This window comes from Aspergillus sclerotioniger (genome assembly GCF_003184525.1).
Source record: "Aspergillus sclerotioniger CBS 115572 chromosome Unknown BO94scaffold_41, whole genome shotgun sequence".
In the NCBI taxonomy this organism is placed as follows: domain Eukaryota; kingdom Fungi; phylum Ascomycota; class Eurotiomycetes; order Eurotiales; family Aspergillaceae; genus Aspergillus; species Aspergillus sclerotioniger.
Genome location: NW_020291031.1, coordinates 56,769 through 84,567, shown reverse-complemented (window position 1 = coordinate 84,567; position 27,799 = coordinate 56,769). Strand labels below are relative to the sequence as shown.

At 49.4% G+C, this 27,799-nt stretch overlaps 14 protein-coding genes across 14 annotated transcripts, besides 2 other annotated features; 5 read left to right on the top strand and 9 right to left on the bottom strand.

The window, feature by feature from the left end:
• Positions 1–474: 474 nt before the first annotated feature.
• Positions 475–2,144, bottom strand: BO94DRAFT_539976 (uncharacterized protein). The gene is made up of 2 exons (XM_025612811.1): positions 1,791–2,144; positions 475–1,737 (listed from the first exon to the last, which is right to left on the bottom strand). Exons 1-2 carry the CDS (start codon positions 1,937–1,939, stop codon positions 657–659), a joined length of 1,230 nt encoding a protein of 409 aa, XP_025462464.1. The 5' UTR covers positions 1,940–2,144; the 3' UTR covers positions 475–656.
• Positions 2,145–2,410: 266 nt separating this feature from the next.
• Positions 2,411–2,815: a sequence feature (Protein overlapping with rRNA (BO94DRAFT_477670, PWY69635.1) was converted to a misc_feature.).
• A 603-nt stretch (positions 2,816–3,418) lies between these two features.
• Positions 3,419–3,940, bottom strand: BO94DRAFT_421845 (uncharacterized protein; the record flags this gene model as incomplete). Its single annotated transcript, XM_025607408.1, has 1 exon — positions 3,419–3,940. A coding segment is annotated over one exon (522 nt), but the record flags the coding sequence as incomplete, so codon positions are not given.
• A 1,569-nt stretch (positions 3,941–5,509) lies between these two features.
• BO94DRAFT_539975 (alpha/beta hydrolase) lies at positions 5,510–6,528 on the top strand. Its single transcript, XM_025612810.1, has one exon. It carries the CDS (start codon positions 5,553–5,555, stop codon positions 6,459–6,461), a length of 909 nt encoding a protein of 302 aa, XP_025462461.1. The 5' UTR covers positions 5,510–5,552; the 3' UTR covers positions 6,462–6,528.
• Positions 6,529–6,633: 105 nt separating this feature from the next.
• BO94DRAFT_590416 (Zn(II)2Cys6 transcription factor) lies at positions 6,634–9,004 on the bottom strand (the record flags this gene model as incomplete). The annotated part of the gene is made up of 8 exons (XM_025616025.1): positions 6,634–7,087; positions 7,135–7,367; positions 7,422–7,841; positions 7,895–8,199; positions 8,244–8,623; positions 8,682–8,741; positions 8,790–8,917; positions 8,966–9,004. 8 exons carry the CDS (start codon positions 9,002–9,004, stop codon positions 6,634–6,636), a joined length of 2,019 nt encoding a protein of 672 aa, XP_025462460.1.
• A 3-nt stretch (positions 9,005–9,007) lies between these two features.
• Positions 9,008–10,278, bottom strand: BO94DRAFT_294085 (hydroxyacyl dehydrogenase). The gene is made up of 4 exons (XM_025606704.1): positions 9,804–10,278; positions 9,647–9,754; positions 9,422–9,578; positions 9,008–9,370 (listed from the first exon to the last, which is right to left on the bottom strand). Exons 1-4 carry the CDS (start codon positions 10,106–10,108, stop codon positions 9,203–9,205), a joined length of 738 nt encoding a protein of 245 aa, XP_025462459.1. The 5' UTR covers positions 10,109–10,278; the 3' UTR covers positions 9,008–9,202.
• A 170-nt stretch (positions 10,279–10,448) lies between these two features.
• Positions 10,449–12,474, bottom strand: BO94DRAFT_477746 (MDR family MFS transporter; the record flags this gene model as incomplete). The annotated part of the gene is made up of 5 exons (XM_025608658.1): positions 10,449–11,299; positions 11,351–11,531; positions 11,595–11,930; positions 11,985–12,266; positions 12,313–12,474. The coding sequence occupies 5 exons, from the start codon at positions 12,472–12,474 to the stop codon at positions 10,449–10,451; spliced, it is 1,812 nt and encodes a 603-aa protein (XP_025462458.1).
• Positions 12,475–12,832: 358 nt separating this feature from the next.
• On the top strand, positions 12,833–14,937 carry BO94DRAFT_579129 (C6 zinc finger domain-containing protein; the record flags this gene model as incomplete). The annotated part of the gene is made up of 3 exons (XM_025615248.1): positions 12,833–13,158; positions 13,213–13,240; positions 13,298–14,937. 3 exons carry the CDS (start codon positions 12,833–12,835, stop codon positions 14,828–14,830), a joined length of 1,887 nt encoding a protein of 628 aa, XP_025462457.1. The 3' UTR covers positions 14,831–14,937.
• A 541-nt stretch (positions 14,938–15,478) lies between these two features.
• On the bottom strand, positions 15,479–16,538 carry BO94DRAFT_539971 (uncharacterized protein). The gene is made up of 2 exons (XM_025612809.1): positions 16,113–16,538; positions 15,479–16,057 (listed from the first exon to the last, which is right to left on the bottom strand). Exons 1-2 carry the CDS (start codon positions 16,231–16,233, stop codon positions 15,924–15,926), a joined length of 255 nt encoding a protein of 84 aa, XP_025462456.1. The 5' UTR covers positions 16,234–16,538; the 3' UTR covers positions 15,479–15,923.
• Positions 16,539–16,861: 323 nt separating this feature from the next.
• BO94DRAFT_539968 (glycoside hydrolase family 15 protein) lies at positions 16,862–19,176 on the top strand. The gene is made up of 3 exons (XM_025612808.1): positions 16,862–18,626; positions 18,670–18,734; positions 18,784–19,176. The coding sequence occupies exons 1-3, from the start codon at positions 16,874–16,876 to the stop codon at positions 19,006–19,008; spliced, it is 2,043 nt and encodes a 680-aa protein (XP_025462455.1). The 5' UTR covers positions 16,862–16,873; the 3' UTR covers positions 19,009–19,176.
• Positions 18,902–20,271, bottom strand: BO94DRAFT_527186 (uncharacterized protein). The gene is made up of 2 exons (XM_025610377.1): positions 20,014–20,271; positions 18,902–19,953 (listed from the first exon to the last, which is right to left on the bottom strand). The coding sequence occupies exons 1-2, from the start codon at positions 20,147–20,149 to the stop codon at positions 19,271–19,273; spliced, it is 819 nt and encodes a 272-aa protein (XP_025462454.1). The 5' UTR covers positions 20,150–20,271; the 3' UTR covers positions 18,902–19,270.
• Positions 20,272–20,960: 689 nt separating this feature from the next.
• Positions 20,961–21,524, bottom strand: BO94DRAFT_590409 (uncharacterized protein; the record flags this gene model as incomplete). Its single annotated transcript, XM_025616024.1, has 1 exon — positions 20,961–21,524. The coding sequence occupies one exon, from the start codon at positions 21,522–21,524 to the stop codon at positions 20,961–20,963; it is 564 nt and encodes a 187-aa protein (XP_025462453.1).
• A 411-nt stretch (positions 21,525–21,935) lies between these two features.
• BO94DRAFT_527182 (ankyrin repeat domain-containing protein) lies at positions 21,936–23,082 on the top strand. The gene is made up of 2 exons (XM_025610376.1): positions 21,936–22,346; positions 22,399–23,082. The coding sequence occupies exons 1-2, from the start codon at positions 21,973–21,975 to the stop codon at positions 22,925–22,927; spliced, it is 903 nt and encodes a 300-aa protein (XP_025462452.1). The 5' UTR covers positions 21,936–21,972; the 3' UTR covers positions 22,928–23,082.
• A 447-nt stretch (positions 23,083–23,529) lies between these two features.
• On the top strand, positions 23,530–23,895 carry BO94DRAFT_590407 (uncharacterized protein; the record flags this gene model as incomplete). The annotated part of the gene is made up of 2 exons (XM_025616023.1): positions 23,530–23,756; positions 23,811–23,895. The coding sequence occupies 2 exons, from the start codon at positions 23,530–23,532 to the stop codon at positions 23,893–23,895; spliced, it is 312 nt and encodes a 103-aa protein (XP_025462451.1).
• Positions 23,896–24,541: 646 nt separating this feature from the next.
• BO94DRAFT_628459 (uncharacterized protein) lies at positions 24,542–27,217 on the bottom strand (the record flags this gene model as incomplete). Its single annotated transcript, XM_025617485.1, has 2 exons — positions 24,542–26,547; positions 26,583–27,217. The coding sequence occupies 2 exons, from the start codon at positions 27,215–27,217 to the stop codon at positions 24,657–24,659; spliced, it is 2,526 nt and encodes an 841-aa protein (XP_025462450.1). The 3' UTR covers positions 24,542–24,656.
• Positions 27,218–27,512: 295 nt separating this feature from the next.
• Positions 27,513–27,680: a sequence feature (Protein overlapping with rRNA (BO94DRAFT_293973, PWY69621.1) was converted to a misc_feature.).
• Positions 27,681–27,799: the final 119 nt, after the last annotated feature.

The following is a 27,799-nucleotide window of genomic DNA, read 5'->3' as shown; positions in this document are numbered from 1 at the left end:
TTTAGATGACAGTATCATGGAATTAAGAAGTAAGAGCGAGATTCTACAGTGAATACTGATCCTACATCCTGGGATATACCAGCACTGGTATCATTATCGATGCAAAGTCGAGGATTCTGGGAAATACAGGATTTGATGATGATATACCTCTTCATCTCGACCCTTTCTGGTCGATCGTTACGACTCAGTAATTGTACAACCCTGCTAGGTAGATAGTCTTTTAAGAGAAGCATATAATTACTCTACTGGATTCTAGAGCACCATGAGATTGGGTGATGGTGATAAATTATACATTCCAACTCAACATATAGCTGCAGTCGGAATACCCTCCGCGATATGGTATGCCTGAGGCACCCGCAATGAACAACAAATGCGATCCTTTCCAAACCATCTCATTCGACAAAACTCGTCTGGATTACTCATGGAGTTAAGGCTAGATATTGCATATCTCTACCACGTAACACACCATTTTACGCATCAAACAATTATCGCTTGTCATTATTCATTACGTCAGCTGCATAAAGGAGAAAAATCCCGGAACAATGAAGTTTCAATACGAGAACAAATGAGATTGACCATATGACTGAATCGGGAATCTGGGTCAATGATTTTTCATCACATTTTGGAAGGTTCGCTGTGAATGAAGGTCATTCATTCTATTCCCACGAGATAGATTCCGGCACTGTCTGCAACCCCGAAGGTTCGATGTGAGCATCCGGCGAGTCGTAGGATATACTGGAGGATATAGACTTCCCCAAGAATTTCTTGTTCTTCTTTGGTGGCTTCGACGTCGTCAGAAATAGACCCCACTTATCTTCCTCGGGCACAGGCTCTGGCTCTGGCTCTGGCTCTGGCTCTGGCTCTTGTATTGCTTCTGGCTGGTTCTCCGACCCGTAAGCCGGTTCTGGCAGTGGCTCTGGCTCTGATGCCGGTTCAACTGGCTCAAATCCAGGACTTGGCTCTCTCACTGGTCGAGGGGAGGAAAAGGACGAAGGTGGAGGTTGATAGGGGTGATCGAGGCTCGGGGAGGGAGGAGCAGGTGATGTAGGTGGCGGTTCCTCGTAAGGCGCCTCTACCTCTGCCAGAGCATCGACCGGAGGAACTTCAATAGCCACCTCCTCAACAACTTCAACAGGGACATCATCATCGACTTCCTCGGCAGCAGCATCTTCCAGCATGGCCATCCTGCTAGAGTAGATATCCAGCACTGTCGTCACCAAGAACTGGTCAAATTTAATCTCCGTACCGACGCCATACTGCTCAATAACCTCTCGGAACTGCGGCTCATTTGCCTCGAACGCTGAAACAAGTTTATCGCGAATAAAGCCTTCGAACCACGTATCACCACTCGGAAGGGTTGTATAAACTTTGCGAGCAATCGTCAGTATCTCGAGTGTTGTTACTGAGTCATCAAAAGTACGCATGTATTCCCTCGCAGAGACATCTAGTCCAGTGATTCTGTAAAATCGTGCAGTCTGGTAGGCATAGACGCTGCGTTCGAACTCCCGGCTTCGAGGATTAAAGTCGGGATCAATGGTAGACGGTGCGATGGTTTGGTAGGTGCCGGTGTATAGGAAGTGGATCAGAGTGTGTCCGATGTCTGGGTTGATGCCTTCGAGTTGGAAACGTTGCCAGGAGGAAGAGAAGGACAGCAGCGGGTATGGACGCAGATAGTACTCCGGTACGCTGTACTCAGTGTCACCAATGAAAAACCGCGTTATTGATGTGGAATAGGGGCTTCAGAGAATCAGTTAGCGCCTGACATGGATGATCAAGAAATCAGTGGTCACCTGGTCAGGGGCTGATCGTATTCATTCACGAAGGGTACAGGTGAGAGTGGTTGTATATCGGGTTCATCATTCACAGCTGGTGGCATCTCAGTGTCAACACCTAGAACTTGTGAGATTGCTTTCTTGGATTTCTTCTTTCCTTTCTTCATCGTGGTCGTCGAGATAAGAAAGTGCGTGGGATGGTTGGATGCGTTGATTGTGAGAGATTTCGGAGTCTTTGTGGAAAAGTCTTCTTAAACCAGAGAAACTCCAGAAATATGAGATGTCAGGTTGAAATAGTTTCCAACCACACAGGGAATGATGGTAAGTAGAATGGGATGGGTATCGATGGAACCCAAGGCAGCAACCGATGGCTGCCTCGATTGACCCCGCGGACACGTCAGTGGAACACCAGGCTGAAGGCTAGTAGGTCGCGACGCGAAATGACCGGGGGTTGTAGCACAAGATGGCATGATTGGAGGGAAGTGACTGGCCCATGGCGGGGAGGCGCGCGTCTTCATGCGCTGCTGAGTTGGCCGGCTAGCGTGATTGCGATGGGACCCCATACAATTTCATTTGAGGGCTGTCTTCTATCTACCAGGCTAATTGTAGTAACTATATTAACACAGTATATAATTTAGTTCCTTGTTCTGTCCACTACATACGACCACAGGGTGTGGAGAACAGGGCTTCCCGTCCGCTCAGCCGTACTTAAGCCACACGCCGGGAGGTTAGTAGTTGGGTGGGTGACCACCAGCGAATCCCTTCTGTTGTATGTTTTTGTGCCTTCATTTTTATTTTTGTTTTCTATTTCCCCTATCATCTCCTTCTTTCATTATCTCTTTGTTTTTAAATTAATTCATGTAATGACTGTATGGTTACACTTATACGCCAGGTTAAACCGATTTTGTGTCTGGTGGGATGGAGCCAGTTGGTTTCAAAACGCAACACAATACAAGGTTTGCATCACGCACCACATCAGTATCATACAGCTAAGTTCAAGAATTGAACATCCTATCGACCATTATCATGGATACGAGGTATAATGAGCAGCCTGGCAACCTGAATTACATATACAACCATGCGGAGACTAGAACGCGGAATTTTTCTTCTTTGTCAAAAATTTCTCCAAACAAAGCATCATGCTTATAGCCATTGTCGTTGTTATTACAAATTCGTAACAGGAATAAGCGGTGCCAGCTTTTCAAACAGCATCGAGGATGCCCTTTATGCGATTTATCAATGCCGAATATTACATGGAGATTCATCTTATAAAGTAGGGCATGCTCTGTCCAAGACATCGCATAGCATGAAAGAATCAGGAAAACTACGAGTCAAAGAATTAGTTCATGACTACTCAAATGGATACAGAGGATTAACCACGATTAGTGCTCATCTGATGGGATCTAGCTCACACCGCGCAAGTAGTCCATGTGTGTTTTCTATCACCCAAAGCCCAGACATGGAATAGTCCATGTATAATAATATCTGAACGGCACGCCCTGAAACACGCTCCATTCAAATGTCACACTTTTCAAGAGTGGGATGGCTCACCTGAACTCTGAGCATTGCACTGCTGATCAACCAGTAACCCTAAATCAGTAAACCCAATAAGCTCATCTCCCCTATCAATCAAAACCCCAACCTAATCACTGCTTCACCCCCCAAACAAACTCCGCCCCCTCCCTCCCTACAACCCCCTCCCTCACCAACCTGTCCGCAGATTCCACAATCCAAGTCTGACAATCCCTCTGCACGACCCTCCTCCGAGCCCTCCCCTTCCCCATCTCCTCACCACCATCAGCAACACTATTCAACGTCTTCCCCGGTACCTCCACTCCATACAACATCTCCTCGAACCCACAAACCGGACGATAATCAATCTTCTCCACTCCATCATTAAATATCGCCTTCTCATCAATATACCGCTCATCCAACCACTGCAACGGGATTCGTTTAGTGGGTATATCAGGACTCGTGCGGAGGTTATGACTGCGTTTGATCTCGAAGATGAATCCGTTTCGCATGTCCCCTGTTGCATGGATCTTGACTCCGATGTTGGGATCGCTCGGGGAGGGGATCCAATACGCCCAGTGGTCTTTGAAGGGGTGGCCGTTGAAGATGTGGAGTTCGAGGAGGAGGGAGTTGGGGGTGGGGGGTTTGGTGGGGATGTTCCGTGGGTTGGGGGTTGGTGGAGTTGGGATGTCGGGAGGGATTGTTGGTGGGGGTGGGGGAGGGGGTGGAGGTGGAATGGAGGACATTGTTGGCATCTTGGTCTCGTATATAATTTGAGGTTTTGGTCTCGGTGAGGTATGTTGGAGCAACTGGTTGGTGAGTAGGCGAGCGGCACGTGACAGGCCGTCACGTTGGCAACGGAGGGGGTTTTCTTTAGGCAGAAGTCTTTCTAGCTAGTCAACCAATATCATTGTTTCCTCTGCCTCGCGTCTCCAGTAAGGTATAGCTTGGTGTTTTAGTAGATAGTGTAGGACTGACTTCTATACTTGTTGTTGTAGAGCGATCCTGAGCCTGGTCGCGATGGGCCGATTGGTGCGGTTGCCAGGGAGATGATAGTGGGATTCTGCGTGGGTCAAAGTGTGCCCAGTTGACTAGATTTGGCTTTCTGGTCAATGACGATTCCTCGCTCCGACAGGATGGCCCTAACTAGACTCTGACCCTGCCCTACCATACTCAAATCGACCTCAATACGAAGGGAAACTAGAAACAAACAACGCACTCGAAAACACCCATTGCCGACCTCTATACTCCGTAGTCCGATCAAATCCTCCACAGCCCCATAAATCACTCTCCAGCATCAGAACACACTTCTTCAAAGCAATCCTCACTTCAACCTACCATTACTCCGAGCTGCCCTCATTCACCCCTTCTCTCCTTTCCCGGCCGGCATACCGATAACCCCATGATGAATCGAGATTCATTTCCCCTATAAGCAAATCGTAAATAATCTTATTCCTGTATTTATTTCATTACTCTGATATATAAGTCCTTCCTCATTGTAGAGGTCTCCTAGACAAGGTTTCTTTCTACTCGATCCGATCCGGGATGCTATTCATCGGGCGCAGCACTCAACATTGCATACTACTGCAGGAACACAATCCTTAGTACACCAAGGTGATCGAGTCATGTGCAATTGCAACACTTTACTTGCCAAACGTAATGAACTGAGTACATAACAAACGCGTTGACTATCTATCCATCAGAAGAGAAATTAATCATCCCACCGTAGACCCAAAACCCCAATCCACCGAACCGGATTTCCCCCAATTTCCAAAGATTTGTCACCCCGACCGAGCTTAAAATAGCCCCACCCAATCACGGCACAGAAAAACCCCCGCGGGCCAATAATTAATAATAATTCTCCCGACACCTTTCCAGACGTAGTTAGCTCCCGCATACTCGGGAAGAAATATCTCCATGATTACCCCGACGGAGACATTAATCATTCAGTGATTGTTAGTGGCTCGGAGACATTAAGGGCGTTGTGGATGGATGTAGTTCCCGAGTGCTGTAAGCGCGGTGAGTAAGATATGTCCGGGAGGGATTATATCCTCCGCTCACTATGGGATGGGATTGTATATAAGAGTGGAGGAGTTGTCGTGATGCTCTATTTCTTTCAACAACAACAGCAACAACAGCAAGAATAACACAATCTCACTTCCCATCACACAACTCATCAACCACAACCACAACCATGACCACCACCACCACCCCAATCCGCCCCCCCTCAACCCCGACCTAGCCCCCACCCACTCCACCATCCCAACAATGGACATCAGCACCCCCGAAAAACGACACACCTACCGCACCTTCCTCTCCACGCTCTTCACCCTTGAAAACACCCTCAAAGGCCACGAATCCACCATCACCTACAAAGAAGTAGAAATCCCGGGCCCGACGGGCCCTCTCCTTGCCACCATTTTCAGCCCGAAACACCCCCGCACCGACATTTCCACCATCCCCGGAATCCTGCACATGCACGGCGGGGGCCACTCAACCGGAAACCGTTTCATGGGATTCACTGTTCTCGAATGGGTCGAGAAACTCGGTGCCGTGTGCATGACAGCCGAGTATCGGCTCGCGCCGGAACACCCGCAACCTGCGCAATTGGAGGATAGCTTTTCTGCGTTGAGGTGGATGAGCGAGCACGCGGAGGAATTGGGGTTTAATGCCGATAAATTGGTGGTGTGTGGGGGTTCTGCGGGCGGGAATTTGGCTGCTGGAGTGACGTTGTTGGCGAGGGATCGGGCCGGGCCGGCGATTCGCGGCCAGGTGTTGATGTATCCGTGGGTGGATGATGGGGTGGAGGGGTGTTCGATGGAGCAGTTTGGGGATATTGCGCCGTTGACAAGGGCGGATGCGGCGCAGGCGAGTGATTTTGCGTTTGGGATGGAGAGGGAGTTTGCGGATATGTATACGGTGCCGTTGAGGGCGGAGAGTTTTAGGGGGTTGCCGGCGACGTTTATTGATGTTGGGGAGGCAGATGTGTTCCGTGATCAGGATTTGAAGTATGCGGCGGCGTTGTGGAGGGATGGGGTGTCGACGGAGTTGCATGTTTGGCCGGGGAGTTGGCATGGGTTTGATGTTTTTGTGCCGGAGGCGGAGGTTAGTAGGAGGGCGAGGGCGGCGAGGTTGGAGTGGTTGAGGAGGTTGTTGGATGTTCCCGAGGGGTTTTAGTGAGTTGAGAGGGATGGGTGTTTTGTTTTGATTGTTAATAGATTGTTGGTATGTATGTATTTTGAATCGGGTTGGATTTTAATGTGTTGTATTGAAATATTTGATTGGATATAGTAGAATCCAAAGTGTGTAGCGCTATATTGTTGATGACCACTTCCTTACCACAGCAAGGCTATCCATTAAGGCCATACAGGCCTAGATCCACATTCAACCACCCCGATGGCAACTGACTGTCAAACATCTGCCACGTAAGCCAATCGGCGGATGGTCCCAGCTCGGCATGTGCCATAGCTGGATTCCTAGGATCTGCGTCATCGGTACCGAACTCCCCCATCATTGGGTTGACTGCTGACGGAAGGGCCTCGCCGGTATTGTTAGCTTCAGGCACAGAAAACGCCAAAGGTAAAGTCTGGGCAGATGCTTCCTCTCGTCCCTGGAACAATGGCTCGCAAAGGTGCTCGAGGGATGTCAATAGTCTGAGGACCTTATCCAAATGTGGATGTTTCTTGAAGCGTGATAAGGATTTGGTGATATCCTGAGTGAGATCAAAATCATGTTGATCTAATGAGCCGATGATATGGCAGAAAAGAACAAAGAAAGGAGTGAGGGGGTACAGAAACAGGGTCCTTGATACATATTAGCAAGTCAAAAGTGGGGAATGATGGAAGCTCACCAGGTCAGAAATGTCGGGTAGGGATCGTCAAACCCCGGCATCCCTCCTGGATGCTGGAGAAGAAATCGAAGTGCCTCGAGTGATCGTCGCGCGCAAGCTAGACATTCCTTATGGACGAGGGGCGTGAACGAGCATCGCAGGCGAGTGCGGTGGATATCCACCATTATGGCATAGTAGCAGAATTCGGCAGCTATCCAGTCCTGATGAATACTCTCGGGGGCTAGATTGCGGCTCTGAGGGTTCCTCATTAGCGTTAATGCCAGTCAGTAAAGAACCGTCAAGCATACGGATTGTAAACGGGGATATATATCCTCCATCTTCTCGCGCAAAAGACGACATTCGTCAAGGACATGATGGTGAGAAACTGGTGCTGTTTGCGACTGCAATGCGAGCAGCTGCCCTTGGATTTGTGCAGCATCGAGAAGTATTCGGATCAAGGGGTCATATGGCGATGGGCTGTCTGTGCTGATAAGCTCCGTGGCAGAGACTGCCATTTCCGGAAAGGATGGGGAGCGAAGGAGCAGTGCGCTGAGAGTCCTGTCTATGTAGTAGCACCAATACACCGCACTATGTATTTCCTGTTGGGCTTCGGAGCGACTTGATACATTTCCAACCTTCTGATAACCAAGAGCCGCAATTTGACGAGCGGCATATGAATTCAGGATCCAGCAGATGTTGATATCCCCGAGTTGTTGCATCAGTAATGACTGGTAAACAAGGTCAGTCCCCGGGCGTAGTTCAGGCGGTCCGCAACACTCACACCCGATATCAAGGACTGTATAGCTGACAGGCTCGGTGGTGCTAGAATATCGAACTGTTTGATGCTTCGAAGAGCGGCAGCTGTGTAGGCCTTCCTCGATTGGAACAATTGCCCTTTGACTGTCGCATTGGCGGCGACTCTTGAAAGTTGGAATACATAGCAAATTGCTTTTACGTAAATGCAGACAGAATACTGATGGAACAACCGACCACGGCAATCTCCCTTGATTAGTGCTGTTGCCATTCTCTCAAAGGTTTTGTTGGATATATGATCAGGCCATCGAATATCCGATTTACCTGATGGAACTGCATTCGATTAGTCAAATAATCAACAGGCCCGAGATACATACATCGGAGGAGCAAGAACAACAGCTCCGGAGGCGGACTCTCCGGGATGGTCACAGAGGGATCTTCGACGAGAATATCGCCTTCATTTTCCCCGGACTCCACGGACTCTTTCTCTGCGAGTTGGCTGACTAGTTGGAGTGCCGAGCTCAGGATGGACTGCTGCCCCTTGCTGATATGCCTGCAATCGCCAAGCTCCAGCTCTATGACGGATTTTGCTTGGATAGCATGGTAGTTGGAGCCATCAGCATCGGCGCCTGGTGTAGGATTACTTTCTGGAGTGATTCCCCATTGACCATGACCATGACCATCCATTCGCTGGCGCCTTGGGGGTGGTTGTTCCACTTCACCATTTGTGTGAAGTACTTGATTGCGATGATCTCCCCTACATATACAGCCAATGAGTATGGTTAAGAGTACTCCAGATGAAGCAAAAACCATACCTATTCGACGGACTCGTCAACATTTCCAAGTTTAGCACTTTCTCGTCTCGGTTCAAAGTCCTGGAGCTCCAGTTAGCCGTATGTTATATGCAAGCACAGAGGACTAACCCTGAGAGCGGTCTCTTTCTAGACGATCTCCCCGAGCGTAGACGTCGGCATTCAACCCCAACATCCATGCAATTAGCGCAAATGCTTCGTCTATCGCATTTCACCTTTCTGGAATGGCACAAGTCGCACTACGTTGATGTTAGTCAGAGTGGGCCCGGAAAGAGCGGAAGACTCACAGCTGGCAAGATTTCCTCCCCGTTGAGGCAGTCCGACATGATTCAACCTGTCGTCGGCTATAGCATAGCGTCTAGATACTAATCCCGCGCTACCTACGGGGAATACGTTCCAGCTAAGAAAAAAGCGTAATTGTGAAGCGCGAAAAGATGCGATGGATGGGTGAGACACCGCTCTGCTGACGTAATGCCCCGCCTGCCTAAAATGCTCGGACATCCGAGCCGAAAGAGTCTAGCTCGTCACCACGGAATGTCGAGTCCGTCATAAGCCGCCCATCTCGGCACTTGGATGTTTTTGAATCGCCCATTGCAATCCTTGTCTGCAGACATTACAACATCCACCACTGCTTTGGCTCCCTCTTCGACCGTGAGGTCGGCATCTGTACCACCCATGTCGGTTTGCAGCCACTATGTAAACGTTAAACAGGAGTCGGTGGGCTCTGGTGAATGTCTACTTACCCCTGGACTGACAGCCAGGAAGATAAAGCCCGCATCCTGGTAGGACATGGCATACTGGACAGTCAGAGCATTGAGTGCCGCTTTGCTGATTTTGTAAGCCGGGCAAGGCGCGTAGGATACTTCTGCCGCTCGAGTTATGGATGCATATGCAGTCGAGCTGGATTAACACCGGAAAGAATCAGCCTTTGGTTGAGCTAGACGAGGTCTAGATTTGGAACAACTCACATGTTGACTATCTTCTTCCCTTCCCCAGTCTCCATCAGAGAGATGTATGAACGGATCACGTTGTGAGCACCAGACACATTCACCGACAGCTGATACTCGAGGTCGGTCCTATCGTGTCGTAAGTATCAATGTCTTTCTGAGAAGTTAACTCACTCACATGTGGGCCACGCCGCCTGGGGTATCCGAATGTACACCTGCACAGTTGATGAGAATGTCAAGTCTGCGCTGACCGAGGGCGGACCTGACCTGCTCGACGGACCGAGTGATACTCTCCAAATTAGAGACATCCAAGGACACGAACAAGACGCGACCATCTGTGTGTGCGATGACATCTTCCAGAGCTGCGCTACATTCTCTAGCTGTTGCGACGATAAGATCTACCCCGATTGTCCGCAAAGCCAATTGCTTCACCAGCTCAAGGCCAAGGCCTCGGGAGCTTCCTGTAATCAGCACACTCGACATCGCTTGAACTGTCCTTCCATTCAATAATACTAAGATGGAATTTGGACCTAGATTTCCTTTATAACATGTTGCAGAATTTTAAAGACGGCGTGAACCGCCCTCGGCGCTCCGAAAGAACGGGGCTATCGGAAACGAAGAGCTTCCGGAGGCCCACCTGGTCGGTGATCACAGGGTTTGGCCATTGTTGGAAAATTTCTTCAAGACCGAAGATTGTGTGTGGAGATTCATCGATCTATATCGTATGGAAGTCTCGGGTCGCTGTTCTTTCACTATTGAACCAAAGCTAACTGGGCCGAGACTGCTTGGCCAATGTGGCCCAATCCACACGTAGACATTCATACTAACTGGACGTTTCTATTCTCGTGCCAGTCTCGCGGTGTTGCACAAATGGCAAAGTGGGAGTCTTCTGTTCCGAGGTCTCGGATTTCCCTCCCGCATTCTCCACAGCAGCGGAAGGCCGAGTGTGCTCAGTCTGGGCGTTGACCACTTTGTCATCAACGCCCGTTTCGTTTCCATTTTCGAGAGACCTCTCAGCTTCGGGTTTCTTGGCGAGATTATTCTTCTTGACACTGCGCCATTCCATACCGAATGCACCTAGGGCAGCGAGACATGCCATGATAACGCCGACTTGGAAGCACTCGCGGAGGGAATCGTTGTAGTCTTTCAGAGCAACGGCATGGTACTGCTCGGGTATGCGGCTCAGAATCTCCGTTGCGCCCGTTCTCTGGATCAACTGCGGAGTGATGCCGATACCCGGGATGTCGGAGAGACGCTTAGACAGTTGGTTGGACAGGATGTTCTGACCCACGGAAGTGAAGATAGCACCGAAGAGCTGTTGGCCGAAAAACATGAGCGAGGCTCCGATCGCGACATCCTTGCGTGGTAGAACGGTTTGTGCAGCCATGTTCGGAGCTTGAGAGCATGACCCTAGCCCGTAGCCATATATGATCTGAAAGCCAATCCATTTTCCCTCGGATGTGTTGGTGGTCAGGGTGGTCAATAGACCGGCCCCTATTGATGTAAGACAGACTCCAAGTATTAAAAACGGCGTGTAATAGCCGATGCGGGAGATGAGTTGGCCCGTGAGTATGGATGCTACAACCAAGGGGATCACCATTGGAAGCAGGTGGATACCGCTACTGACTGCGGAGACACCCTTGACGGCCTGAAACCAAACGGGGAGGTAGTAAACTGCCCATAATCAATACATAACGTGCCTCCATGAGAAGCAAGAGTACGTACCGAGTATCATCATATGTGCACCCTGACAGGAGCTCACCCAGAAACCGCTCGCAATGCTGCGTTGGGTGAGAATTCTTGGGGGGAGAGTCGCCTGGTCAGGCTTCAGCACTTGAATCAAGACGAAAATAATCAATAGCACAGATGCGAGCACAAGCAATGCTATAATCCTCCCATTGCTCCACTACGCTGGTCAGTACCGTCTGTCGCATGCAACCTGAGGTGCAGAAGAAGCCGAAAAACTCACAGAATATGTGGTGCCGCCCCATTCCAGGACCAGACAGAGACAGACAACACCGGGAATGAGGGCAATCATACCCAGAATATTGAGCTGTCGCAGCTTCTCTTTAAGAGGAACGTTGGTGGTGCGACGATCGGGAATATGGAGTAGAAAGAAAACAAACACCAGGACCACGGCACCTATAGGAAGGTTGATATAGAAGCACCATCTCCAGGTGACATTTGAGGTGAAGGCGCCACCAATCAAGGGACCAGTCACCGAAGCGATACCAAACACTGCGCCAAATAAACCTTGATACTTGGGCCGGTTATGGAGGGGAACAGCATAAACGATGATGGCCATCTGAAGACCTTAATGTAAGTAGTTTGAGACTGAATGGAATAAACGAGAACGTACAACTCCAGAGAGAATACCACCAGCTCCTATGCCAGCAATGGATCTTCCAAGAATGAAGGCGATTGAGTTTGGTGCAGCCCCACAAAGGGCTGAGCCGGTCTCAAAGACAACTATGGACGACATGAAGATGACCTTGATACTGAAAGAGGGGTATAGCTTTCCAAACAGCAGCTGGAATGCGCAGTTGGTGAGAAGGTATGCCGTGCCGTACCAGCCAATATCATCTGCTGAACCGAATTCGTTGGTAATCTGAGGTATAGCTGTGGAGATAATGAGGCGATCCTGCAAGGTCAGTTATATCAATGGAGATGAGGAAAAGCCAAAGTACCAAGGACACGAGGAACATGCCAATGAAGATAGATACAATCAACATCGCAATCTTGAGACCCGAGGGGTACGCAATGTCGGACTCCATATCCTTGAGACTTTTTGCATTGGACAAGTTCACATGCGGGTGCCCTTGCAGCTGGTTCGAATCTTTGAGCGACATGTGGACTAACAGAACTTGCGTGTCCTAAACTCCCCACTCGAGGCAGCAATATGAAATGATTGTATAAGGGGAGATAAAGTTCTGGGAAGAAGGACGTAAGCCGGCCACAGAAAGGTGATGAGCCAGCCATGGGAAAAGAATCCATTATAAAGGTTGGGGACTGTGGCAGGATATCCATCTGCGGCCGAGCATTATTGATGCTACCATTCCCTAGAGGGAAAGCCGTCGGCCGAGCAGGGTAGATGCGTCCGACGCTAGACCATTTTGGGACCCGAGCCTCCCGACGCGTCAACACTGCTCGTAACTCAACCATCCACCATCATTATAGCTGGTTCATGTCTTTGTACCTCTTGCTGTCATGTCTCGACCCCCACCTCCGACTGAATTCCAGGAGCTAAACAGACCAAAGCTGGCCTGTCTGCTCTGTGCGCGCCGCAAGGTGAAATGTGACAAAGGCGATCCTTGCTCCAACTGTCTCAAAGCCGAAGCAAAGTGTCTTTATGAAGGACCCACTCCAAATCGACCTCGAAAAAGGGCTGCGGATGAAGAGCTCCTCACCCGGATAGCACAATATGAAGACCTTCTGCGAGAGCACAATATTGAATTTGAGCCTTACACTCACACGTGGATCCATTCCAATCTAGATGCAAGCGACGCTGATAAGAGGGAGGCAAACAAAGTGCTGTAAGGCCACCAAGAACCCAGTCCACTCTGACTTGTTCGTTGACGCTTGTTCAGTTGCCTGTGGTCGACTCTTCCGCTAGAGGTTCGTTGCTTCCACCATCTTTCGAATCTCAAACACTAATATATCTGTCACGCGTAGCTGCAATATCCTCCCACTCAAACCCTGGGACACAAAGACGATCCTCTTCTATATCCCGCCATATCTTTGCAATCCGTTCTCTCTGATAATCATACCGAACTCCATGAATTGCATCCAGAACCAAGACACATCTACCGGTTCTGGCAGATGTTCGTCGAAAGGATCAATCCGATGACGAAGATCGTCCATGTGCCCACACTGCAGCAGCGCGTCTTGGATGTTAGTTGGGACCCCAGGAACGCGGCGAAACCGTTGGCAGCCATCCTCTTTGCCATCTATACCATCGCAGTTACCTCCACCACGTCAGATGAATGTCAGGCCTTGTTTGACGAAACCAGGGGGTCCTTACTCACGCGATATCGTGCCGCAACTCTCCGGGCCCTCATGGAAGCCGACTTCCTCACAACGAGGAATCTCGAAGTTCTTCAAGCATTAGTGCTGTTCCTCTTCTCCAATCCTCGGTCTGAGCTATCAACCACCCTGACTGGTGCTGCTATTCGGATAGCCGACAAAATGGGGCTTCAGCAAGAAAGCACCGATCCAAGGATCACATTCTTCGAAAAGGAGATGCGCATCCGTCTTTGGTGGCAGTTACGCGGACTTGATGCCCGATGTCGTATTGCTTCCACCCCAGGAATCAAGAAGCCGCCACCACCATCTGAGATTGGCGACATCCGCCTCCCACTCAACGTTAACGACGCGGATCTGCATCCGAACATGACCGAGCCCCCTTTGGAACACAATGGTCCTACCGAGATGATGTGTGTTTTGATGAAGCTCGAAGTCTCCAATTGGTGTCGCCACTCGCCCAACGCTGCCAAACTCTTCGAGAATGTTCTTCAGAACCAAGTCGGAAACAAGGCGTCAATCAACCTGCAAAGCAAGGTTGTCAATGAACTCCAAGCCATATACTACCAGAAATACTTTATCAATTCAGACACACGTATACCACTGCACCGTCTAACACTCAACATTGCCAATATTTCAATCGCGCGCCTGCGTTTTGCCATCTACCATCCCCGGGCACGTGCAACGAAGGAAGATACGGACGTGTATATAGTCGAGAAAGAAAGCGATATTCTGTTTGAGTCAGCCTTGACTTGGCTCGAAGCTATGGCGGATGTGAGGCGTTGCAATACGTTTTCACCTCATTTATTCGCGCACATGACCACGGATTCCCAGCTGGATGCTTATATCTACCTCATTAGCGAGCTGAGACAGCGATGTTCTGGGGAAAGGGTACTCAAGGCTTGGAATCTGGTAGAGAAGCTTTACAACGAACATCCAGAACTCATCCGTGATACGAACGAGTTCTTTGTAGCTTTCGGAAATTTGACTTTGGAGGCATGGGGGGCCCGCAAATTGCGTGAAACGCCGCCGTTTATCCAATCGCTCTGGGATGTGAGACAGTACGAACTTCCGGAATGCGGACATCTGCACCCCTTTTCGAATCCTGATGGCCCTCAAGGTCTCAGTTTGGAAGATGAAAAAGAGTTGAACTGGGTGTACTGGAGCGATCTGCTTCGCTTGTGAAGACGCGAGTTGGTGATGGGCAACACCTTAATGTATCATTAAATTGACTATTGACGATGCGTTTGTTCCGTAGCCTTGTGCCATAACGGCTCTTTGTCTGATTGAAGGGACCTAGAAGGAAGGCAGTTAGGTTAACGACGGGAATGAAAAAGGTGGCTATGACGCTGAAGGGGTATATCAGTAAAGATGCCTTCCTGCAAGAGCCGTACGTCAGTAATCCTCGCTGTAGATGTTTCTATCCTTTATTCCCTGCTCTTGCATGGCGTTTCCGACCGTGGGTGAGGTGGAGAGCGAATGGCGTGTTGCTCATTATGGCAGGTGAGGGAGACGTGAGGGTTGTGGGATTAGATTGGACAGCGTAGAGTTGCGTGGACCCCGACTTCAAGAATATCACCTATGTTGCGTTGATGTTTTCTAAATCGATGATAAAGATGGTGTGGTGGTGAGACGGAAGAATGCGAGTGAGTTGAGGGGACGGACGAGGAAGATGGCTGATTGGATGCCTCAGGCAGTAATCCGACCCTGCTGTTTGACTTCCTCAATTGCCCAATAGCTCCAAGCTATTGGACATGAACTGACAACCCTCATGCAATGACTATATTACCGTCTAGATATCGCGAGAGGGACAATCTACTTGTTCGGTGAGTATGCCTATTGACTTGGATTGACTGTCATTGCGAAATCCCGGCTGAGATAGCTACAATTATGCCATACATGATCACGCTGACCATCATAACAGAGAGATCATCTCAATTTTCCACAAACCCTTGCCAGGATTCAAATTGGCCATAGGAAGAATGGCATCATCACAGCCTAGGAATAATAGACCCGAGAGTGCAAACGAAAAAGCCGAGAACTGGAATGAGAAGTATGCTCATCATCGCCAGTGCCAGAAATCGAAAACACCGAAACTCAGCACCGCATGAGATTTCCATGCACTTCTCCTTATCATCCAATATGCCCACACTCAAAAACCATCCACCAAGTACTATGCGTCCTTTCATTAACAAGTTAAGAGTAACACCGGCTGAAACGATTGTCGCTACACCATGCAGCACCAGTTCAACAATACTAGCTAGTTTCTGTCCGCCCTTCAACAGTTGTGGCAGCTGCAGGAATTACCAGTGCAGCAAAAGCAGTTGTAGTTGTAACTGCGACAGGCATTGCGGCAGCTTTGCGGTGTGTAGCCACCGCACCATGCTGCTGCAGGCGAAATATCATCAGTGCCTGAATATAGTCAGTGATCACTCTGAAACGCATGCAATAGGTGTGCGAAACATACTGTTGTTCAACAGAAGATTCAGCTGGCCTGGATTCGTCTCAGGAGGAGCAGGGGTAGCCTCGTCGACTGGAATACTGAACACGAGGGGGAGCGAGGCCAGAAGGTAGAATGCGAACTTCATCGTGATGAATGGTATATGATTGGGTGTGGATGATGACAAAAAGCTTGAATTCGCGTGATCTGGTTAGCATCAAGATCCGGGGAGAAGACCCTAGTTATATCCAGACGGAGGATATTCGACAGCCATTTCTGCCAACGCATGATTGTCATCTAGTGCGGAGATCAGGAATAAAGTTTCTGCCATTTGATGTTGGAATGGATGGCTGTGCAACGGTGTTTGGATGTCGGTATAGTCATGGTGTTACAGTGGGGTAAATCTGAGGGGTCGAGCATTTCCCCAACAGTACTTGACAGAGTATGTGGAACATGATGGGATGATCGGACTACTGCAATTATCGGTTGGTTCGCAATATACATGATGCACTGTGGTCCGCAGAACATCGGCCAAGTATGATCAGACCACTATGGATGGTATTGCTAGTAAAACTCGTTCTGTAACTACAGTCAGCCATGTGATACGCATTTTTAATGACATACATTCACCAGAAAGAGAAATACTTATGCCGAAATTGAATATCGGGGAATGCCATCAGGTGATGGACCGGGGAGGTCCGATTGGCTGCCAGCGATGACGTCAGGGATACAAAGAGGGCAGCGCGGCTGACAGCAGCACTCTTCCTCCATCTCACCACCCATCCACCATGGACCCCATCAACGAATATTGCGGCCTCGAAGACTATGGCCTTGTCGGTGATATGCACACATGTGCACTGGTCAGCAAGAATGGCAGTGTCGACTCCATGTGCTGGCCCGTCTTCGACTCTCCCTCCATCTTTTGCCGCATCCTTGACAAGCAGAAAGGCGGCCATTTTTCCATCACTCCCCATCGTAGCTTGAAGAATCCATTGAGCAAGCAGCGCTATCGCCCATACTCTAACATGCTGGAGACTCGCTGGATTCATGAAGAGGGAGTCGTGAACATCTTGGACTACTTTCCGATCGCAAAATCCAAACCCCACATCTCGGAAAAGGGACTGCCCCAGTGGTGTCGCTGCCATCAGCCCAAGGTTCCTGGTCAGTACCATGCATGTCATTCTGGACTGGTACGAAAGGCCGAGTGTGTGCGCGGGCAGATGGAGATAGAGATTGAGCTCTTCCCGGCATTCAATTACGCTCGGGATTCGCATACAGCATATCCGTCCTTCACTGCAGGAGACGGTCTACAGGTCTACCACTTCCAGGCAGCAGCTCAAAATCTTCAAGTCAGCATCTTGGAAGATAAAGGTGATCTCCATACGGATTCCTCCGATTTCAATATTCAATTGGAACTATCCGAGCGTGCCGGTCACCTGGGCCCCGGCTTGGTCGGAAAGGTCACCTTGAAAGAGGGGCAGTCGATTACGCTGCTTCTGCATGACCAAGAGTCTATCACTTCTGATGTTCAGGTACTCGCGCCTTATTTGCAGCAGATTGAGCGGATTACAGGCGATTTTTGGTCCGACTGGACCAGCAAATGCACCTTCCGTGGCCACTATCGCGAGCAAGTGGAACGTAGTTTGCTGGTGTTGAAGTTGCTGACCTATAAGCCTACCGGGGCTATCGTCGCAGCACCTACATTTTCTCTACCTGAGCATATAGGTGGTAGTCGGAACTGGGATTACCGCTACTCATGGGTGCGCGATGCTGCTTTCACAGTCTACGTGTTTTTGAAGAACGGGTATCCCGAGGAGGCTGAATCTTACATCAATTTTATCTTCGAACGGATTTTTCCGCCCTTGAACAAGAAGCCTAAGGCTGGAGAGCCATTTCTTCCCATCATGGTGACAATCCATGGTGAACGCGACATTCCCGAGATGGAACTTGACCATTTGGAGGGTTACCGTGGGAGCCGACCGGTCCGCATCGGCAACGGCGCAGCGACGCATATCCAACTGGATATTTACGGAGAGTTAATGGACAGCATTTACCTATACAACAAACATGCTGTCGAAATCTCCTACGACCAGTGGCTGGCAATCCGTCGCATGGTCGACTTTGTGATTCAGATCCGCCATCAGCCGGACCAGTCTATCTGGGAAGTGCGCGGACCGCCCCAAAACTTCGTCTACTCCAAAATCATGCTGTGGGTCGCTCTGGACCGTGGTGTGCGACTGGCGGAGAAGCGCTCTAACCTTCCCTGTCCGGAGCGAGCACGATGGGTGCAGGAGCGCGATGCGCTGTACGACGAGATCATGACCAAGGGGTATAACGCGGAGAAAGGGTTTTTCTGCATGAGCTACGAGAATCAGGATGCAATGGATGCATCTGTGCTTGTTGCCCCGTTGGTATTTTTTATCGCACCGAATGACCCCCGACTGTTGAGTACAATCAAAAAGATTACAGACGTTCCCGCTCGAGGGGGGCTGAGTGTGGCTAACATGGTGTCCCGGTACGATACCGGAAAGGTCGATGATGGTGAGTATCCCCCCCAGTACGATCCGCTTTACTAACTTCCCAGGTGTCGGAGGAAACGAAGGCGCTTTCCTCATGGTCACATTCTGGCTGGTCGAAGCCATGATGCGTGTATGCTTCCCCTTATTGCTTCTATACCAGATCGCTAACCACGGAATAGGCTGCTCGCTCCAAGGCATATCTCCCGCACGATCCATTCTTCCAACAACTGCGAAAGACGGCCACCTCGCAGTTTGATAGCATTCTCTCCTTTGCGAATCATCTGGGGATGTTCTCCGAGGAGGTGGCCACATCAGGAGAGCAGATTGGCAATATGCCACAGGCGTTTAGTCATCTGGCCTGTGTTAGCGCAGCGATGAATCTAGGTGGAGGTGGAGAGAGGTGATATGGACAAGAAGTAAGATCCAAAGATATACAGATCTCATAAAAGCCTGTGCTGATTTCAGTAATTGGACACTCCATAAACTACATAATCATACAGAAACAATGTACTTACCTCTCGAAATACAGTTGACTGTTCTGAACCAACAAATGCAACTAATAAACAAGAAAAATAACCACGAAACAGATATATAATTTATAACATACAGCGATACAAACACCCCAGACCCCACACCATCCCAAAACCATTCAATTCTACTCCGATCTCACCCCCAAAACCTCCCAAACACCCCCCTAAACACCTCTTTCCCTTTACCTTCCACAACATCCCCATGACAAGGAACCACCCTCTCAAACTCCCACTCCGCAATCCTCCTCACACTATCCCCAAAACTCTCCCTATCCCCTTTACTCAGAACCCACCACATAAACCACGCCTGCCACCCACCCTCACCCCCTCCCAACTTCACCAACGGCATAAACAACCGATTGGCAACCCCATCCCCCGCCCCCTCCCTCAAACGGGAATACTGTTCCGTAGCAGGCAAATTAAACAACAGATCCGCCTCAATCAACGTCCCTGACCTTTTATCCAATAATACTATTTCCCTGTTGGTATGTCCGTCCACATACTCAATCTCAAAATCAGCGTGGAATTCATCGCTTATGTGTAACGTGTGCTTGTTTTCCTTCGTGAAGATAAACTCGAAGGGTGTAGCATCGGGGTAAGCGGTGGGATCAGCTCGGCGTTTCTCGTAAAGACCCTCCGGGGCGAGGATCTTTGCGTCAGGGAAGGCCGTTTTCCAGGTTGAGAGGTAGATGTGGTGTTCGAGGTCGGGGGCGATTATGTATGACACTTTGCCGGTGCCGGTGGTGGTTATCAGGTGGTGGATGGCTGGGGTTAGGGCGACGGGGGAGAAGATGGCGAGGTTTGAAGTGGTGAGGCGGACTGGTGAATGTTGTTAATAGGGTTTGTGGTTGGGGGAGGGAAGGGGATGGGGGAGGGTACTTAATGTGCCTCGACCACCGAATTTTAATAGTCCGAAGCGAGAAAATGGGACGCTGAAAGTGGTGATGTCTTCGGTTACTTGGCGGATGACCATTACGTCGGAGGGGTCGCCGGGGAAGAGTTTGGTGTTGGACATTGTGTTGATAGGAGATGTATATATAGTTCGGAAAGATGGTGTTAGATGATTTCCTTTATTAAAAAATGAAGACAGAAGACATGAAATAGAAAGGCAATATATATAACCCAGGCAATAGCATCATATACACTCAAATAGTTATTTGAAATTCACCCCTATACTCTATAGATCGATGTATAATCCGGGGGCTCTAGGCCCGACCCACGTGCTCGGAACCGGATGGTCTGGGCATCCGACTAGTGCATGGCTCGGCTGTCGGTAGTTCTCTGCCGCCATCGGTCGCGGCTTGGCATTTTTGTGCAGAATGACCCACATTTTAAACATGGTATTATTATTGAGATGCCTGAGGCATGTGTATAGCATGAGTACAATACAGCGTTATAGTCTGTTGGAGTGGCTACTAAGGCGATTCAACCGTGTAGAATGAGATGGATGATGATCTAGCTAGGGGCCTCGTAGGCCATCTATATGGACTAACTAGCGGCGTAGGGAGGAGTGTCACGTGACCCTACGTTGCCTACCGGCGTGGGAGCCCATCGGGGATCCCAACATAGTCTGGCTGAAGCCATAGGTCAAATGTGCTAAATCGCTTTTTCTACTGTCTACGCAGGAAGCGATAGCTTATCTACTATAATAAACTGGAAAACAAAGCGCCAAATAGCTTTTCGCTAACATTGAAATACCACAAAGGGAACTGCGGATCGAAGAGTCTGCGCGATTAAACGATGAAGTTGGGACATGTGTGACCAAAGCGAGCTTCACCATTCCTGGTCTGAACTTGTGGGATGATTGGTAACTCCATGTTGGATGCTCAAGAGTTGTGCCTAGGGACGTAAACCATATCCTCCACCAAGATAAGCGGGCGAGGTCGATCGGGTAGCCCAAGCGTCACAAATCCCTGGCTCCCCACAACGGCTACGGTTCCCCTTCCCGGAATACCGTGTTGGACAGGAACCTGATAGGTATAGATTTCTGGCCCCAAACCTTGTAGCTTGGTTGTCATAATCTGCACTTGATCCTGCAGGGCAATCTCTCCCTCATGAAACGCACAAACAATAACCGTGTCGGTGATGGTAGCGAAGTATTTATCACGGTGCGCATGGTATAGGTCAACCACTTGGGTCATAAGGCGCCTAACATTGCTGTCGCCAGTGAACGGGTCTGACAAGTCCATAGAAGGCCGGGGTGGTAGGTGAGCGAGAATAGCACCGGTTTTTGATGCGATCACAACGGTAGAGCATCCTCCAAGGTCTCTGGTGCCAATAGCCACCATTTGGTTGAGATCAGCGCTTTGGACGGCATTCATGGGGACAATGATAACCCTCGTCGGATATTCCCTCTTATATGAAACAAGTAAACTTTGTTGTTGAGACATTTTGGGATACTGTACGAGAGGCTGGCCGAAATGATATATGTTTTCACGGAGGATGTCCAGGGACTGTTGTTTGTCTCAGATGGGCGCTCAGGTTCCTGCTACTTATAGTTTACCAGATTGTCAATTGATTCTACATCTCCGGCTCGTTCCTTCTGTTTTAGGGTTACGATCATAGATGTTTTTCACCTACGAGGAAAATCGCTCGTATTTGGGAAAAAAGCCTCCGACGAAAATATATGGTAAAATGCGAGACTCCGACACTGTGGAGAAATTCCTGAGAATTCTATGTACCTAGTCCCGGGAGTACCAGGGGAGTGAGTTGGTGTAACCATATGATTTGCGAGCGTCGAGACTTGGCAATGGCTTAAATACCGCTACTACCGCTCCTTTCCCAGCTGCTAAACAACCCCCCATCAATTTATTGCTATTCTGACCGCCCTCCGACACTATGGAGTCACAGACCCCTCTTCATCACCCCGGTGCTATTTTCCAACTTCCAGGTGGGACTCCACGGGAAATCGTTGTCAAAGCGAAGGAGTTATGTATCAGCAATGATATTCAACGGTTTCGAGAGCTCCTCGATTCGGCACCTTCTGAAGCGGAGCATTTCACCATAACCGATTTCGGGGTAGTTATGTGCCAGGCTGTTGAACAGGACCGTGTGCCCTTCATACAAGCGCTTCTGGATCGAGGATTCCCCTTAGACCCATGCTATGCCCGGATAGCAACCAGACACCAATCCAAAAAGACGCTAGCTCTTTGGATGGAGAACGGATGGGATATCAATGCGCCAATGTGTGGCACCGAACCGTCTGTTTTAGGGTAAGTTACTATCAAAGGCCTCTTACATAGGTCTTTTCTAACAATCCTCAAGTATTGCAGTGAATGATGAATCGATGGCTGTCTGGTTACTTGATAACGGCGCTGATCCCAATAAACGAACGTTCATGGATGTTACTCCACTTTCATGGGCTGTTGAATGGGGTTCTATTTCAGTCATAAAAGCCATGCTTGATCGTACCACAGACATTCATGCCGGCCAGGTGCTTCATCATGCAGCCAGACGAGCTTCAGATACTATCCAGGTTTTGGAAATGCTAATTGAAAAAGGCGCACCTCTCAACACTCCTATGTACCAGGACTCAAATACTGTGTCAATGCAGTGTTTTATGTCGTTAGGCACCCCTTTGCACACGGCAGCTGAGCTTGGCAACTTGGATGTGGTTCGCCTTCTGCTGAGCAAAGGAGCCGATCCGACAGTGAAAGATTACCAAGGGAAGACGGTTATCGAGCTAGCACGAAGGATGAACCGGTTGGAAGTTGTCGAGGTTTTGGAGAAGGACAAAAAGAAGGAGAAGCAGAAAGAGGAGAAAGAGAAGGAGGGTGAGGAGAAGGGGGAATAAGTTGTATACTCCATTGATTGCGCTTTGTGCGCCGGACTTCCTGCTTCATGCATTGTTTTTTCTTTTTTTGGTTGACATAGCCCTTTTTCAGTCATCTTGGAATCTGAGTGATCACTATGAGTAAAAGCGAGATTGAAATCATCTATGAATGCGGTGATATGAAATGATATACCTCGTACATAGCCTGTAATGCGTTAAAAGACCCGAAAGGCATGGCTACAGCGATTACAGGACAATAGAGGTATTCGACAGAGTTACCGTGTGTATCCTCTACTTGTATTCCTCTGGAAACGGAAATTCCCTCTCTTTCAGATATTCATTCTTTCTCGAGCCCAAAGGTTATTCTGATATTTTAATACCCATATATACGCACATTCACATGTTGTGTCTAGTACATACGACCACACTATTGGAAGGGTTTGATTGGCAAATCATCTCTATAGTCTGGGCCAGGCGGTACCCGGATATTATTTTATCCGACATCCCTTTCTCAATAAGTATTGTGCCCATCGAACCTTTTTTATCTTCCATCTATCACAGATCCCTCCTCCTCCGTAATTATCTTTCGCTGTTATATTCATCAATTATCTTCCTGTTCGGTCATGGCTTTGCACAGTGGCTCGTGGTTTGACTCGAAATGGATCGGAAAGACTATTGATTTTGAACCCCCTTCAAGCTCCTGGCAAATAACAACAAAGCTACAGGAGCATGAGGCACGCTATCTGCAGAGCGAATTCAGAATCTGCGGCTTCTACTCCGAAGCAAGCTGTACCTTCGTCTCCGAAGATTTGGAGGGCTCAACCCAAGCTATTATGAGGATTCGGATGCAGTACAGCCAGTCTCTCCCTTGACAAATATACAATTGTCTAACAGAAAGCACTAGAATCCCATACCTCGAAGAAGACCTGAGTTCCTTGATACCAAGCTTTGATCAAGCACTGGCAGGTATCTCCGGTCGCACTGACTGAGAGATTAGAGCCCTTACTGGTTTGATGAAAGGTGGATGCTCTCGCACACCACGCTATCTCGCTTCAAAGCATGAATACCAAGGGGCTGGTGAATGTATTCCGGGAGGGTTTCTGGAGTATCTTGTTATGGAGAAAGTTAAAGGAACAAAACTCTCACATGAGATTCTTGATGACTTGGATGCTCAACGGCAGATCGAGTTACGGGAAGCATTTAAATCATCATACCTGTGAGTTGCTGTCATTTTCCACTCGGAAATCAGCTTATATTGGCTTTTAGGGAATGCTACGGATATGGATTCATCAATCTGAATCCGAATCCTGAGAATCTTATCTGGGATGCCGCCAAAGCAAAGTGGTCAGTATCACGTATTTACATTTGTTCTTATAAAGCTTACCGTTTCTCTACAGCTACATTGTCAATTGGGAATCGTGGTGCAAGAAAGGTAAGTGGAGCAATGGTGAATTTCGTTGGTGGGGTCTGGAGTTTGACTAGCATGATTTTATCCTGCTTGACTCATGATTGGTCTCTTTTATGTATTGTCTCGAGTATATAGTTTTTTGTAGGGGCTTTTATGGAGACCAAGGTGGAGTGGAAATGGTTTATTCTAAGTTTGTTTTAGACTCACCCGATAGATTCGTAAATTCACACCATTCATACTTTGTAACATGTTCTCACCTCAGTAGATTTCTCATCTCCGGTCCATGTGTGTTTGCAAATGTCAGCCTGAGTGTTCAAAAGCCGAACAGATCTTTCGATATCTCTACTGGAGCGGTTGCACACCAGAATCGGGCTTCTTGTCGAGGACAAACATCCCCCAAAACCAACCGTAGGCTCTATTAAGCCTACGGCCATAGCGCCGGGCGGTTCTAAAAGGCAACTTGCCCCGCGGGTGGGGTTCGTGGAATTGAATGCTTCTTTCAACATCCGGCCGGGTTGGCTGAAACTGCCACACTGAGCCGTAAAGCTTGATGACTGTAAAGCCGACTGATGGCATCGCATGGAGAAAGTCATTCCAGGGCACTTCACCCGGCGTGGAAGTGAGTGTGGGGTTGAAGAAAATCGTCCGAAAAACCTTGAGTGTCCGTGCATCCACAGTAAAGGTAGGCTGATGATCAGCAGGATTAACCCGCAGGAGCGCTTCGGCTTCATCGATATGTGTGGGAGGTCGTGGCTTTCCGCGGGTTTTGGCTTTGGTCTTTGGCTGTGCGATGTCCAATTCCCTAGCCGAGAAGCCGGAGTAGATGGTGGAGATGGGTTGATACAAAGCGTAAAGATCGACATCGCCGACCTTATTCTGAGCAGATCCGGTAGATCCGGCAGGCCGGGACTTTTCCGGCTCAACCCACTCTGCAGTACGTTGTAGGATACGCGATTGGGAGAGGAGGTTCCGCACCGCCGTGTCATGCAGGTCACCCGCTTTAGCGACCATGATCTGGTCAATGGCTGCCCAGAACGCGTCGAGATTACTTTCTGCCTTCCGCAGCGCCTCCACGTTGTCCTTGTTGCGGCGCCTTTCGATGGGATAGTTGAATTTGCCGTCGGATGGATCGCCGAGATTTCCAGCTCGACTGGAGTTGCTGGTTGCTGGTATCGCGTCACTAAGTGCGGCCAGAATCTGGGCCCATGATTGAGTTTGTTTCGCATAGTCCTGCTTCAGTTCATCCTCACGGCCAACAGCCTCGGATTCCCAGCTTCTGGCCCATGGGTGATAAAGGCTCAACTGGTTGAAACACTGGGAGACGATAGAGAGGTCACCAATTACTTCAGTGACATACGAAGAGAGTAGTTCCTGTGCTGCTGTATCTGATTGAAGCAGTCGCTCCAGCTCGTCCACAATTAGAGGCATACCAGCGAGGAACAAGTCATTGCCGGTTTCCCAAAGGGTGCACAGCAGCCAAATCAATTGCTTCTCTACCTTGCTCATCTTCGAACCAGGCCGTACGACGACTGTCATCCTTGTCGTATGAGCGTCAAGCGGTGGCTCGCGCACAAAGAGCCTTCGCATAGGCGGAGCTGCCACAGCTCCCAACTTAAGTTTGGACAATGGTCCCTTGGCCACTTGATGGAGGTAATGGCGGAATCGGAGCAAGGCCTCGAGATACTCCGCAGGCAGATCCTCCGAAGGCAGGATGTCATTAGCGTACACTCTTTGCAATGCGACTAATTTGTTCGCTTGGCTGCTGAGTTCAGAGAACATTTCTAGCTCGAGGTATGCCTCGGATACCACAGACCGGATGACGCGCCCCCACAGAATCCCTTGCCGACCACGAGTCAGGACTGGGTGGTTACTACCGTTCAGATCCTTCAGCATCTCTTGACGATGCTCTTTGGCCTCGAGCAACGTGTTGGCGAAATAGCCAGGGTCCTCCCGTAATGCCCACAGGTGATCTTCGGCAGCGGAAGCCCTTGCGGTGAGTAGCGACGCAATGCGACCAAGATCGAGTTGCGCTGGAACGCGATACGGGGCTTCTGCAGCCATCACACTCAGGGATTCGAAGCCGCTGATCTCGCTTTCAGGTTTCAACTGCGGCTCTGGAAGAATAGGGAAGGTGTCACTGGATAGACTGGGCTCTGGAATGTCACGAAGAATCTCTCGGGAGCATTGCACGAGGAAGGTCAACAGTCGCCCCTGTGCATCCAGCTGAAGGCGTCTGGGTTGTCGTTCTAGGACACGAGCCGACCGTACTCGTGAGTATTTTCGGTCATGCCATTGAGCATCAGGACGTGCTCATTCAGAAAGATGGGCACAATGGCTTTCGTTACCAGGCACAAGTGCATGGCATCGATGTCGGCGGCGGCAAAGTTAGAAGGAGGGTGTCGTTCTCGAGCATTCAGCAAGAGGGGTAGCGCTTTAGTGTTCAGGAGATCCTCTTGGTTGATGTACGGCCACATGAAGCATTCCCGATATTTGGTACTTTTTTCACGCTGGGACTCGGACTCCTTCCGGAAAGCATCGAAATCGGGACGGTGGATGGCTGGCATATTGGGCCAGGCAGTCAGCAGGATCTTGAGCCTTTGAGCGCGAGTTTTTTTCAACCAGCGTTTCTGGATTGTAGCCTCGTGACGTTGTAGGATGGCGTGGAGGGTCTCATAGCTGGTAAAGATACTTTGTGACCAGGTGGTGGCTTCTCGACAAACATCTTCCTTGGACAAGATCTCTGGGAGGGGAAGAGCACCGGGTTGCCCCGCACCGATGGCTTTGAAGAAAGCAGCCGGATCATTCCAGTCGAACTTGTCGATCTCATCGGGGAGGCCATGATTATCATAGAGCTCTGCCCCCGGACCGAAAGGGTCAAACTGGTGGTCCGGTCTTGGTTGCATAATTGGTATTGAGATGACTGAAGCAGAGTGAGATAGCCGACTGCTTGTTGCAGCAAGATGGATGGAAGAGGTGGAAGAGATAAAAGAGATGGAAGAGAATGTTGAAACACTGGCAGAACGGGATTCTCCGTCATCGGGACGGGCCACCGCCTACGCAGGTCGGAAACGGCCTCACCATTGACTTTGCATGTAATTTTTGTTATATATGGATATTGATGCTATTTTCTCGATTTGATTGACTAGAGAATAAAAACATACAACAGAAGGGATTCGCTGGTGGTCACCCACCCAACTACTAACCTCCCGGCGTGTGGCTTAAGTACGGCTGAGCGGACGGGAAGCCCTGTTCTCCACACCCTGTGGTCGTATGTACTAGATACAGCGTTGTAATAGTTGATACTCTCCGATGAGGGATTTGTTGAAGCGTTGTTGGGAAGGAAGGGTGAACGGAATCAGGAAACATGTTTATCCAAACGGCGCTCTGTGTTGGTATTTTATGTTGGGAACTGGTGGGTAGGGCTGAGATGGGCGATTCGCGGATGCCGATCTACCTGTGGCCATCAGCGCGCATGTAGTAATAAA

What these genes read in the sequence shown, in the direction of transcription:
- BO94DRAFT_527182 (XM_025610376.1), top strand. Translation starts at nt 21,973, where the DNA reads ATGGAGTCACAGACCCCTCTTCATCACCCCGGTGCTATTTTCCAACTT. An exon ending in ACCGAACCGTCTGTTTTAGG is followed by an intron (nt 22,347 to 22,398) that starts GTAAGTTACTAT and finishes ACAATCCTCAAG; the next exon opens with TATTGCAGTGAATGATGAAT.
- BO94DRAFT_539971 (XM_025612809.1), bottom strand. Translation starts at nt 16,233, where the DNA reads ATGAAGTTCGCATTCTACCTTCTGGCCTCGCTCCCCCTCGTGTTCAGT. An exon ending in GAATCTTCTGTTGAACAACA is followed by an intron (nt 16,058 to 16,112) that starts GTATGTTTCGCA and finishes GACTATATTCAG; the next exon opens with GCACTGATGATATTTCGCCT.
- BO94DRAFT_539968 (XM_025612808.1), top strand. Translation starts at nt 16,874, where the DNA reads ATGGACCCCATCAACGAATATTGCGGCCTCGAAGACTATGGCCTTGTC. An exon ending in TACCGGAAAGGTCGATGATG is followed by an intron (nt 18,627 to 18,669) that starts GTGAGTATCCCC and finishes CTAACTTCCCAG; the next exon opens with GTGTCGGAGGAAACGAAGGC. An exon ending in TGGTCGAAGCCATGATGCGT is followed by an intron (nt 18,735 to 18,783) that starts GTATGCTTCCCC and finishes ACCACGGAATAG; the next exon opens with GCTGCTCGCTCCAAGGCATA.
- BO94DRAFT_539975 (XM_025612810.1), top strand. Translation starts at nt 5,553, where the DNA reads ATGGACATCAGCACCCCCGAAAAACGACACACCTACCGCACCTTCCTC.
- BO94DRAFT_294085 (XM_025606704.1), bottom strand. Translation starts at nt 10,108, where the DNA reads ATGTCGAGTGTGCTGATTACAGGAAGCTCCCGAGGCCTTGGCCTTGAG. An exon ending in CCAGGCGGCGTGGCCCACAT is followed by an intron (nt 9,755 to 9,803) that starts GTGAGTGAGTTA and finishes ACGACACGATAG; the next exon opens with GACCGACCTCGAGTATCAGC. An exon ending in GGGAAGAAGATAGTCAACAT is followed by an intron (nt 9,579 to 9,646) that starts GTGAGTTGTTCC and finishes GTGTTAATCCAG; the next exon opens with CTCGACTGCATATGCATCCA.
- BO94DRAFT_527186 (XM_025610377.1), bottom strand. Translation starts at nt 20,149, where the DNA reads ATGTCCAACACCAAACTCTTCCCCGGCGACCCCTCCGACGTAATGGTC. An exon ending in CGGTGGTCGAGGCACATTAA is followed by an intron (nt 19,954 to 20,013) that starts GTACCCTCCCCC and finishes AACATTCACCAG; the next exon opens with TCCGCCTCACCACTTCAAAC.
- BO94DRAFT_539976 (XM_025612811.1), bottom strand. Translation starts at nt 1,939, where the DNA reads ATGAAGAAAGGAAAGAAGAAATCCAAGAAAGCAATCTCACAAGTTCTA. An exon ending in TACGATCAGCCCCTGACCAG is followed by an intron (nt 1,738 to 1,790) that starts GTGACCACTGAT and finishes GATTCTCTGAAG; the next exon opens with CCCCTATTCCACATCAATAA.